At 33.6% G+C, this 13,007-nt stretch overlaps 1 protein-coding gene across 6 annotated transcripts in view; it reads right to left on the bottom strand.

Annotated features, from left to right (window-relative positions):
• The window catches only part of ADAM32 (ADAM metallopeptidase domain 32), a 190,222-nt gene that overhangs the window by 151,895 nt on the left and 25,320 nt on the right, over positions 1-13,007 (bottom strand). For 5 of the 6 annotated variants that reach the window (XR_006707992.1, XR_006707993.1, XR_006707994.1 and 2 more), the window contains exons 4-7: positions 10,749-10,824; positions 8,239-8,315; positions 6,820-6,997; positions 1,689-1,757 (exon numbers count right to left, since the gene is read on the bottom strand). Coding sequence is in view for 3 of the 6 variants with exons in the window: in XM_045459841.1 (XP_045315797.1) it covers positions 1,689-1,757; positions 6,820-6,997; positions 8,239-8,315; positions 10,749-10,824 (400 nt within the window). In the remaining 3 variants the exon portion in view is untranslated. The remainder of the gene's footprint in view (positions 1-1,688; positions 1,758-6,819; positions 6,998-8,238; positions 8,316-10,748; positions 10,825-13,007) is intronic. The other variant, XM_045459851.1, reaches the window with a different exon arrangement.

Consider the following 13,007-nt stretch of genomic DNA (forward strand, 5'->3'; position numbering starts at 1 on the left):
AAGGAATTGATCCCATTTACAATTGCATCAAAATCCATAAAATACCTAGGAATAAATCTAACCAAAGAGGTGAAAAATCTATACACTGAAACTATAGAAAGCTCATGAAAGAAATTGAAGAAGACACAAAAAATGGGAAAATATTCCATGCTCATGGACTGGAGGAACAAATATTGTTAAAACATCAATACTACCCTAAGCAATCTACATACTCCATGCAATACCTATCAAAATAATACCAGCATTCTTCACAGAGCCAGAGCAAACAATCCTAATATTTGTATGGAACCAGAAAAGACACTGAATAGCCAAAGCAATCTCTTTAAAAATTCTTAATGTTTATTTATTTTTAAGAGAGAGAGAGAGAAAGCGAGCAGGGGAGGGGCAGAGAGAGAGGGAGACACAGAATCCAAAGAAGGGTTCAGGCTCTGAGCTGCCAGCATAGCGCCCATGGATTCGTGGAACCCATGAACCACAAGATTATGACTTGAGCCAGAGTCAGACACTTAACTGACTGAGCCACCCAGGTGCCCCCAAGAACTTATCAAACTCAACACACAAAAAAACAAATAATCCAGTGAAGAAATGGGAAAAAGACATACATAGACACTTTTCATAAGAAGACATTCAGATGGCTAACAGACACATGAAAAATTGCTCAACATCACTCATCATCAGAGAAACGCAAATCAAAACCACAATGAGATACCACCTTACACCTGTCAGAATGGCTAAAATGAACAACTCAGTCAACAACAGATGCTGGAGAGGACGAGGAGAAAGAGGAACCCTTTTGCACTGCTGGTGGGAATGGAAACTGGGGCAGCCACTCTGGAAAACAGTATGGAGGTTCCTCAAAAAACTAAAAATAGAACTACCCTATGACCCAGCAATTGCACTACTAGGTATGTATGCAAAGGATACAGGTGTTCTGTTTCAAAGGGACATATGCACCGCAATGTTTACAGCAGCTCTATCAACAACAGCCAATGTGGAAAGAGCCCAAATGTTCACTGACAGATGAATGGATAAAGAAGATATGGTAGATAGATAGATAGATGATAGATAGATAGATAGATAGATAGATAGATAGATAGATAGATAGAGGAGTATTACTTGGCGATCAAAAAGAATGAAATCTTGCATTTTGCAACAACATGGATGGAACTAGAGGGTATTATGCTAAACGAAATTAGTTAGAGAAAGACAAATATATGACTTCACTCATGTGGAATTTAAGATTCAAAACAGATGAACATAGGGGAAGGGAAGCAAAAATAATATAAACATAGGGAGAGGGATAAAACATAAGATACTCTTTAAATATAGAGAACAAACTGTGGATTCCTAGAGGGATTGTGGGTGGGGGGATGGCTAAATGGGCAAGGGGCATTGAGGAAGACACTTGTTGGGATGAGCACAGAGTATTATACATAGGGGATGAATCAGTGGGTTCTACTCCTGAAATCATTATTGCACTACATGTTAACTAACTTGGATGTAAATTAAAAAATAAAAATAAAACAATTATATAATTTTGAGTATTTGGCTTTTCAGTTTGCAAGTTTTTTCACTGTTCTCTCTCTGACATGTGGTCTAAAATTTGGAATTTTTAAATTCCTTTTTATCTAGGGATAATCATGCATTCACACCAAATATTTACAGCAAAGAAAAAGAAAAACACATACCAAAGCTTTATCCACCACAATATGCATCTCTAGATAAAGAGGGATTAAATCCGGAACAGTTGATTGTGACTAGAAAAAAGATAAAGAACACTTAAAAGCATATAAAACTTTCATAAATTATTTATCCTGAGCTTTTAAAATCATTTTCCCACTTTACTGAGGAATAATTGACAAATAAAAATTATATGTATTTAAGGTATAAGATCAGATGTTCATATATACACATATAGTGAAATAATTGCCACAATCAAGCTAATTAACATATCCACCTCACATAGCTACAATTTTCTGTGTGTGTGTGTGTGTGTGTGTGTGAGATGAGAACCTGTAAGATCAACACTCAGGAAATTTCAAGTTTACAATATGCTATTGTTAACTATAGTCATATTACTGTATATTAAATCTCCAGAACTTACTTAACTTGTATAACTGAAACTTAGTACCATTTGGCCAACATTTCACCATTTCTCCCTGTCCTCAGGTCCTGGCAACTACCATTTTATTCCTTGGCTCTGAGTTTGACTATTTTAGATAACACATATAAGTGAGATCATATATTATTTGTCTTTCTGTGCATGACTTACTTCACTTAGCATAACATCCTCCAGGTTCATCAATGTTGTCACAGATGGGAAGATTTCCTTCTTTTTTAAGGCTGAATATTCCATTGCATAAACATATTACAATTGCCAACAAATTGGGCACTCTGGAAGAAATGGAAAAATTCCTAGAAACATACAAACTACCAAAACTGAAACAGGAAGAAATAGAAAATTTGAACAGACCCATAACTAGCAAAGAAACTGATTCAGTAACCAAAAATCTCCCAACAAAAAAAATCTCCCAAAAAGGCCACGTATGTTTCCCAGCGGAATTCTACAAGACATTTAAAGAAGACTTAATATCTGTTCTTCTCAAACTGTTCCAAAAAAATCAAAATGGAAGGAAAACATCCAAACTCCTTCTACAAGGGTAGCATTGATTCCAAAGCCAGACAAGGACCCCATTAAAAAAGGAGAATTATAGGCCAACATCCCTGATGAACATGGATGCAAAAATTCTAAATAAGATACTAGCAAAACAAATCCAACAGTACATTAAAAGAATAATTCACCATGATCAAGTGGGCTGCAACGGTGGTTTAATATTCACAAATCAATCAACATGATACACCACATTATTAAGAAAAGAACCATATGATCCTCTCATAGATGCAGAAAAAGCATTTGACAAAGTGCAGCATCTATTCTCAATAAAAACCCTCAACATAGTAGGGACACACCTCAACACCATAAAGGCCACATATGAAAGACCCATAGGTACTATCATCCTCAATGGGGAAAAACTGAGAGCTTTAACTAAATGGTCAAGAAGAAGACAAGGATGTCCATTATCACCATTACTATTTAATACAGTACTAGAAGTCTTAGCCTCAGCAATCAGACAACAAAAAAAATAAATAAATAAATAAAGGGTATCCAAACTGGCAAGGAAAAAGTCAAACTTTCACTATGTGCATATGACATTATATTCTATGTAGGAAACCCAAAAGACCCCACCAAAAAATTACCAGAATTAATACATGAATTCAATAAAGTTGCAGGATATAAAATCAACATACATTAATGGGTTGCATTTCTAGACATCAATAACAATACAGCAGAAAAAGAAATCAAGGAATTGATCCTATTTGCAATTGCACCAAAAAAAATTAGATACTTAAGAATAAACCTAACCAAAGAGGTAAAAGATCTATACTCTTAAGACTATGTAACACTTATAAAAGAAATCAAAGAGGACACAAAGAAATGGAAAGGATTCCATGCTCATGGATTAGAAGAACATTGTTAAAATGTCGATACTACCCAAACCATCTACATATTTAATGCAATCCCCATCAAAATAGCACAAGCATTTTTCACAGAACTAGAACAAACAATCCTAAAATTTGTATGGAAACACAAAAGACCCCGAACAGCCAAAGAAGAAAAACAAATACAAATCAAAAACCACACTGAGATATCACCTCACGCCAGTCAGAGTGGCTAAAATGAACAAATCAGGAGACTATAGATGTTGAAGAGGATGTGGAGAAACGGAACCCTCTTGCACTGTCGGTGGGAATACAAACTGGTGCAGCCACTCTGGAAAACAGTGTGAAGGTTCCTCAAAAAATTAAAAATTGATCTACCCTATGACCCAGAAATAGCACTGCTAGGAATTTACCCACGGGATACAGGAGTGCTTATGCACAGGGGCACTTGTACCCCAATGTTTATCGTAGCACTTTCAACAATAGCCAAATTATGGAAAGAGCCTAAATGTCCATCAACTGAGGAATGGATAAAGAAACTGTGGTTTATATACACAATGGAGTACTACGTGGCATGAGAAAGAATGAAATATGGCCCTTTGCAGCAACGTGGATGGAACTGGAGAGTGTTATGCTAAGTGAAATAAGCCATACAGAGAAAGATACCATATGTTTTCACTCTTATGTGGATCCTGAGAAACTTAACAGAAACTCATGGGGAAGGGGAAGGGAAAAAAAGAGGTTAGAGTGGGAGAGAGCCAAAGCATAAGAGACTCTTAAAAACTGTGAACAGACTGAGGGTTGATGGGGGGTGGGAGGGAGGGAAGAGTGGGTGATGGGTATTGAAGAGGGCATCTTTTGGGATGAGCGCTGGGTGTTGTATGGAAACCAATTTGACAATAAGTTTCATATATTAAAAAAAAAGAAATTGTGGTTTATATACACAATGGAATACTACTTAGCAATGAGAAAGAATGAAATATGGCCTTTTGTAGCAACGTGAATGGAACTGGAGAGTGTTATGCCAAGTGAAATAAGTCATACAGAGAAAGACAGATATCATTTGTTTTTACTCTTATGTGGATCCTGAGAAACTTAACAGAAGACCAGGGGGAAGGGGAAGGAAAAAAAAAGAGAGGGTGGGAGCCAAACCATAAGAGACTCTTAAAAACTGAGAATTAACTGAGGGTTGATGGGGGGTGGGAGGGAGGGGAAAGTGGGTGATGGGCATTGAGGAGGGCACCTGTTGGGATGAGCACTGGGTGTTGTATGGAAACCAGTTTGACAATAAATTTCATATTTAAAAAAAAGGAAAAAAAAACAAAACTGGAGGCATCACAATTTTGGATTTCATGCTATATTATAGTCACTAAAACAGTATGGTACTGCCACAAAAGCAGACACATAGATCAATGGAACAGAATAGTAAACCCAGAAGTGGACCCACAACTGTATAGTCAATTAATCTTCAACAAAGCAGGAAAAAATATGCATTCCAAAAAGGTCTCTTCAACAAATGGTGTTGAGAAAACTGGGCAGCAACATGCAGAAAAATGAAACTGACCACTTTCTTACACCATATATGAAAATAAATTCAACATGGGTGGGGGTGGGGAAAAATGAATGAAGGTCGTCAAAAGGTACAAACTTCCAAGCTATAAGACAAATAAGTTCTGAGAATGTAACGTACATAAGGTCACTATAATTAATAATACTGTAATGTATATTTGAGAGCTGCTAAGAGAGTGAACTTAAAAGTTCTAATCACAAGAAAGAAAACTGTAACTATGTGGTGATGGATGTTAACTAGGCTTACTGTGGAATTAATTTTGCAATATATGTAAATATCAAAACATTATGTTATACACCTAGAACTAATAAGATGTTATATGCCAATTACCTCTCAATAAAACTGGAAAAAACTTCTTAAGTATAAATAAATTTTTTAAAAGAGTCACAGATTCTGAATGTTAAAAGCAAAAGCCACCTCCAAAGACAGGGTGTCCCACCATCCTGCCTTATATCCACAAAAATACAGTAAGAGTGGATTTTGGCAGAGCACCAACATTGTCCACTACACTTGTTCATCTAAGCCACTATAAATTACCATTATAAATTCTTAGATGGAAAAAATTCAGTATTTAGCTGAGAAAATTTCATTTAAAATTATATATATTATATTATATTATATTATATTATATTATATTATATTATATATGATTTTATATATATATCACTAAACACTTTGGTGCTGCATGTACATTTCAAAATCCACTTGAACCCTGTATTATTTGGGGCATAGGATTAGAATCTATAACAGAGACACTAAAATAATAGTGGATTAAACAATGGAAGTTTATTTCTCCCTTACATTAAAGTTTGAAGAGGTATGGTGGTTTAGTCTTGTAAATTCTTCAGGAGTAAGGCTCACTCTACATTATTGTTCTGCCATGAATGGCATCATCCTCATCCTAGTAGACTATGATGTATGAACATGTTCACATTGCAACCAGGAAGTGAAAAGGAGAAGATAAGCTCCCTTTCTTTAGAATTCAATCCAGACATGACAGACATTATACCTGTTCACATGTCACTAGCTATAACTTCTTCACATGACCCTATGTAGATACATGGGAAGTTTGAAAAATGTAGTCTTTTTTCACATGCCCAGCTAAATTGTGAGGGGTTTTGTTTGTTTTTTTAAACTGAAAGAAGATGGAAAAACATGCACTGGGAACAACTAACACTGCCATATATGTCTTTTATAAACTATGCATATTTATGCCACATTTACTTAGAAAAAAATTTTATTTCACAATTACTTTTATGAAAATTAAAACATGAAAGTATACAAGGTGAACACTGGAACAATTTACATGACTATACATAACAATCTTGCTTTCAACATTTTAATTTTAATTATAGATATAATTTAATGCTGACTCCTTATTTATGAATGCAATCTTTATAAACACTGTCCTTATTAAATAACTTCCAAGAATACAGACACAAAGTCAGGAGTTGAACTAAATTAAATTTATATTGAATACACACTAGTTAATTTTTATAAAGCTATTAATATGTAACAAAATAAGAATTAAAATAAAAATGGGTCATAAAAAAGTAAATGATCAATTGATGCAAGGAGAAGAAGGCAATGTATGGTTCAAAGGAAATTTTAACATTAAGGAAAGATGAGTATGTTCCCAAGGAAAGAATATTTGCTACAGTTATACAATAGGTTAATACATTTCTCTTATACATAAATAAAAGCAATAATTTCCCTGAAAGTAGTAAAAACAACACATACAAACTCACTTTTTCACTTGTAATAATGTTATAGTCCACTGGGTTTTGTTCTATGCCTCGGTTATCTTTGGTAAGAGCTGCAAATTCATTGTTTCCATCCCTTAATTTATAAATAAGATGCTGAAATTCAACTACAGATTCCAGAGGCTCAATTCCATAAGAAACATTTTCAAACTGCAGTATTCCTCTGCAAAATTATGGATTAAAATGTTAAGTGCTTTCAATCAATTCTATATGATAAAATTCTGACAGAATCCTAAAGAAGAAGGAGGATGGTAAAGAATGTTTCTGAGCTCAGTATTTTTAGCCAAATTCTTTACATTTTGGAGATAACTCTGAAGAGACAAAGGATCTCCTGCAATCCACAAAACTAACTTTTCATTTCATTCTCTTTATAGTTGTAAAGGCAGAACAAATTATGTAATCAGTTGCTAAGTATATAAGTATACAGCATTACAGTGATCAAGAAATTCCCTGTCCTCCAAGTCAGTGACTTAAAGAAAGCAACAGTAAATAGAAATCTTAATGAATTTCTCTCTGTCTTGTGTTGGTTTTGAAAACTGCTTATATTGCTTATATAACAAAACTATATGTAATGAGTAATTTTATTTATAAAAATAAAATTTAGCAATAATTATGAAAATACATGTATTTTCATTAAGTACACAGTCTGAATAAGAAATTAAAAACATGAGTTTAAAGAGTAAACAACTTTCATAACTATTATTTCCTGCAAACAGATTATATTTCAATAGCTAAGTAGTAAGATACTTCCCAAAAACCAAATTTCAGGGTTCCATATAACAAGTACTGAAGAACATTTATTTGTGAAAATAAGGAGCTTATACTACAAAATGAAGGTGAAGAATTTCCTGACAGAATGGAAAACTCTAGGCATTAAGGAGGAAACCCTACAATTCTTAGAGTTTAAGACAGCGATATTATTAGAAAAATATGAGTACTATATTAATAACTATTTGTTTATATAGAATTTGTCTCCTCTCCCTGAAGGTGATTTTCCTGAAGAAAAAGATTGTTTATCTTTATTTATCTTTATATCTCCAAACACGAGGCTAGTAGGTGATATATCATAGTACCAAAAATATTATTTGCTGAAAAACTAAGTTATCCTAAACAGCTCTTCCAACTTGCTCTAGTCATGTATATTCAGTTGTCATTTCTGTAGTTAAGAAAAAATAAGATATAGATTAAAGAAACTAGGAAATCTAAACCTTCAAGGAAGTTAGAAATGTCTCTAGTCAGCAAGGAACGTGAAGAGATACAAGAGAAGAAAGATGTTCACTGAAGGATATCATTGCACATGGGAATCCTCTTCCAGCTCCAAACTTAATATAAACATAACAAATTCACTGCAGCCAAAAATCATTAACTATAGTGTTCACATATCAATGATAGAAAATAAATAACCTCAATCCAGTGCATGTGCTGAGTGTAACAACAGAATTGGGATATCCTTCAACATACCCCTGGTAATAGCACTGAGCCTATGAAAAAAAAAAAAAAAGTGGTTACTTAGGATTAACAAAACTTTCTAATGATTTCTTATTTTTATACTTGCCAGAACTTTCTGAGTATTTTCACAGGCTACATGGTTTATATCAATATGAATAAAGTGACACTCAGAAAGTTTCCCTCTATTTGTCACTTTCACTATATTAACTACTCTTCTGATGAATACTTGAGGTTATTATTTTATACCCTGCTTCCAAAGTGTTACCCATATTTTATGTTAAATTACTTTCTAATGTAAAAATTTAGCTCATCAATCAAAAGACAAAGATTATGAATCTGAATATCTTTTAAAATCTAATATTCTGCTAAAAAGAAACACCTAAAATTTAAAGGCAGAGAAAGATTAAAGAACTAGAAAAAGATACACCATATCAACACAAACCAAAAGGATGATTCTGGACCTATACTAATACAGGAAATGAAGACTTTAAGGCAAGAAGCATTACTAGTGATAAAGAGGGACATTTCATAACGAAAAGAATTTCAACTGACCAGGAAGATACAAATATTCCAAATCTGTGTTCACTTAATACATAGCTGCAAAATACATAAGCCCAAAATTGAAAGAATAATAAAAATAAAGAAATGCATAATCATACTAAAAGATAACATTTGTCAGTAACTGATAAATCAAGCATTCAGAATCTACAGAAGATTTAAACAGCATGTTAGCAACCTAATGTAAGTAGAACAAAAACTGTAGAATACACTTTCTTTTTAAAGAGCATGGAACATTTACAAAAATGAAATCAACTTCTGAGCCATGAAGCAAGACAACAAATTTTAAAGAGCTGAAGTCATACAAAGTTTGGTCTCTGACCACAATACAATTAAGCTAGAAATACATCAAACATCATCACAGAGAGGGAAAAAAAAGGAAGATTATATAATTTCCAAGACACAGTAGATAAATTTTGGTAGAAACCAATGTAAGATTTCTTTTTAAAACACTGCTTTATACTGAAACTAAGGGGAGGAAGAAGGAACAAGAAAAAGAAACTGATGGTCCTATCCAATAAAAGTGAAGTGACATGGTGTCCAAATTCAATCTTTCAACAAATTTTTGTTATGCTAACCATGTGCCAGGCATTTTTCTAGACACTGGGGATACATCAGTGAAAAAAAAAACAGATGAAAATCCCTGCTCTCATGAAAATTATATGCACTGGGGAAACAGAAAATGAAACAAATAGATAAAATATATGACACATCATATATTGATAATCACTATGAAGAAAAATAAAACAGATAAAGTAAGAGAGTACTAAGGTTAAGAGTTCAATTTAAAATAGGGGGTAGTCAGGGACTAATAGAGTAATTTTAAACAAAGGCCTTAAGGAAAGGGAATCTTGAAATCTTGAGAAAGAGAACAATATGGATTAGAGAAAATAGAAAGTACAAAGATCTTGAAAGGAAAACATGTCTGGTATGTTAAAGAACAAGGAGACCAATATAACTGGAACAGAATAAACAAGGTAGACAGTAACAGGAGATGAAGTCAGGCAAAGAGGACCAGATTGTGTAAAAGCTGTAGGATATTGAAATGACTTCAGTTTTCACTTTGTGAACAATAGGAGATCATACCATGGAGGGTTCTGAGCACAAAAACAACATAATGTGTCTAGGCTTTAAATATGATCTATCTGGTTGCCATGTTGAGAACTAACTGAGGGGATGGGCAAGGTATAGAAACAAGGAGATTATTCAGGAAGTTATAGTAATAATCCAAACATTTACTTGGAAAAGAGTGGTATCAGTGGATGGAGACAGAGGACGAGGGTGGATTCTGGGTAGAATCAATTAAATTTATTGATGGATAGGATGAGGGTTAAAAAAAGTTTTAAAATGTATGATTTTGTGTCCAATAATATTTGTGTTTGCTTCTATTAGTCTTTAATTTATATTCATTTATTCAATAAAATATAAATAAACTAAATAACTAAATGGTGCCTATATTCTAGGTAGAGTAAAAGCCTCAGTCCATCAAGTTTGTCTTTAATTTACTAAGACTTCGGGAAGACCTAATAGTGAGGGAAATGAGGCAATAAATGGATTCTTAACTATATCACCTATGAATAGTGTTCTGTATTAGGAAAACATACATTCAATGTAAAAAAGATTTTAGGGACACCTGGGTGGTTCAGTCAGTTAAACGTCTGACTCGATTTAGGTTCAGGTCATGATCTCAATGTTTTTGAGTTTGAGCTCAGCATCAGGCTCTGTGCTAATGGCACAGAATTCTCTGTCTCCCTCTCTCTCTCTGCTCCTTCCCTGCTCACTCTCTCTCTCTCTCTCTCTCTCTAATATAAATAAATAAATAAATAAATAAATAAATAAATAAATAAATTTTTTAAAGCATTAAAAAAGATTTTATAAATCTGTAAAATATAGAACTTAAATCTTACCTGAACATCTGAAGGATGTGAATTCACAAATCCTTGATTATACACATAAACCATAAAATTATGTGCTAAAAAAATCCTGAATTCAAAAAATGAGAGAATATTAAAAGTTATTCTTTCTGAAGCATATAAAGCAGTGCTCAGCAAAGTAAAGTAATACCCCCAGGCCAAATCTGACCTGTCTTTGTAAATAAAGTCTTATAGGAACACAGCCACACCCATTAATTTATGTATGGTCCATGGCTGCTTTCAAGCTACAACAGCAGAGTTGGTACATTTTCATAGAAGTAGTATGATCCTCAAAGCCTGGTATATTTATTTTCAGGGCCTTTATAGTAAGTCTGCAAACACGATAAAGGTAGTATTTTCTTTTGACATGTATGTGATTTATAGTCAAAGCAATATGCACTCAAAATAATTTTTCTATTTTAATGAACTCCCTTAAAGAAAATAAGAAGGGACTACAAGATGAGAGAAAAGGCACTGTAAAATTTACAAAGATATGAACTAGATATAGGATTATGAGAATTTTCCATTCTTTCTTTCTAAATTTTACTACCACGCATATATATTACCCACATAATGAAGTAGAAGCCGTATTAATCTAAACATAGATACTAAAACCAGAAGTTCAACATTCTCTGGTATCATTGCCTATACTTATCCTATTTTAGGTATGCTTCCTCACCTCATGGTCACTCTTCAATTCAATGTAACATAAGCAGACCACCCACACTAGCTAGTTGGGAATCCTCTACTAAAAGTGATCTCATATTAGGTTACTAATGACCCTCTAGTTGTCAAATCTAAAAGGCAGTTTAAAGTCAAGTAAAAGTAGTCTGACATACACATACTGTTGACCACACTTCCCTTCTTTAAACTATCTACTCTTCAACTCTAATCATACCATTTCCACCTGGCTTCCCAAATATCTTTCTATATACTTTTATGAGTCCCTTTATCTAGATCCTTGCTTCTTCCATGGTATTCAATTCTGGGTTGTTTTTCCTTCTCATCTTTAATATTCACCCCATCTCTACACATTTATCTTGTTCATTTCTGGTGCTTCGTTTATATCCACATAAAATAGATGGCTTTGAAATTCATACTCCCATTCTAAATTAAATCTAACTGCCAAATGGACACTTCTGGAATAGCCCACAAGCACTTTATATGTAACTTTTCCAAAACTGAGCCCTTATTGCCCGTGACTCAGATCTGTTCCCCTTCTCCTTCACTGCCAAACCAAATCTCTACTATCACTATATCCAATGTTAGCTAATATTTTTCCTGCCACCTCAGTATATCTCAGAAAAAAAAAAAACCTACTTCTACAGACATAGCTCTGCTTTTCATTATTTCTCATATAAGTTATTTGCAAGAACTTTCTAATTGTCATTATGCTGTCATAATCATTATGCAAATAACGTCCCAAACAATACACACATGCTCTATCCATCTCCTAAACTCCAGTTCCTATAATGCTTACCACTGTTTATAGTCCTGATAAGATGTTCAAATGCAATGTGAGTTCTTTCACTTTCCCTCTTATATACCTGAGAAGATCTTTGAGTTGTCATTTATCATATTCTTCCCTTCTGTCTAAAGGAGTAGGTTAACTGTTCTTTGACTCAATGCTATTCTTCAGCATTTTACATAAGGAATCATTTGTTTATACATCTCTCTCTAAGAAACTTCCCTTCAGGCAAAAAAAATCCTGTGTTTCTTGTTTCTTAAAAAGCATTCATCTGAGCCTCTTTCTTCTTTTCCTGCCAAACATTTTTGAAAAAGTTATTTACACTTACTACTTTACATTTCTCACAATCCATCTCTCCCTCATACTATGTAGTCTAGTTCTATAACCAAAATTTAACTGAAACTATCCTATTGAAGGTCACAAATTAATTCTAAGTCAATTTTTCTCAACTTGTTTTCCATGAAAGAATTAAACCCCACAGAAAGTTATTTCAATTATTTTCTCAACTCCCTAAAGGATGGTACATAAGTAGTACTATTTTCCATAAACTATACACCAGCTTGCACAAGCATATAATCTAATTTCCATATTAAATTCCTTATTCCATATCCCTATTGGTAGGCCTGCCTCCCTCATCAAACTCTAATTGATACAATCAGTTACAGACTTACTTCTTCTTTTTTTTTTTTTTTAATTTTTTTTTTCCAACGTTTATTTATTTTTGGGACAGAGAGAGGCAGAGCATGAATGGGGGAGGGGCAGAGAGAGAGGGAGACACAGAATGG

This window comes from Leopardus geoffroyi, chromosome B1, assembly GCF_018350155.1.
Source record: "Leopardus geoffroyi isolate Oge1 chromosome B1, O.geoffroyi_Oge1_pat1.0, whole genome shotgun sequence".
Taxonomy (NCBI): domain Eukaryota; kingdom Metazoa; phylum Chordata; class Mammalia; order Carnivora; family Felidae; genus Leopardus; species Leopardus geoffroyi.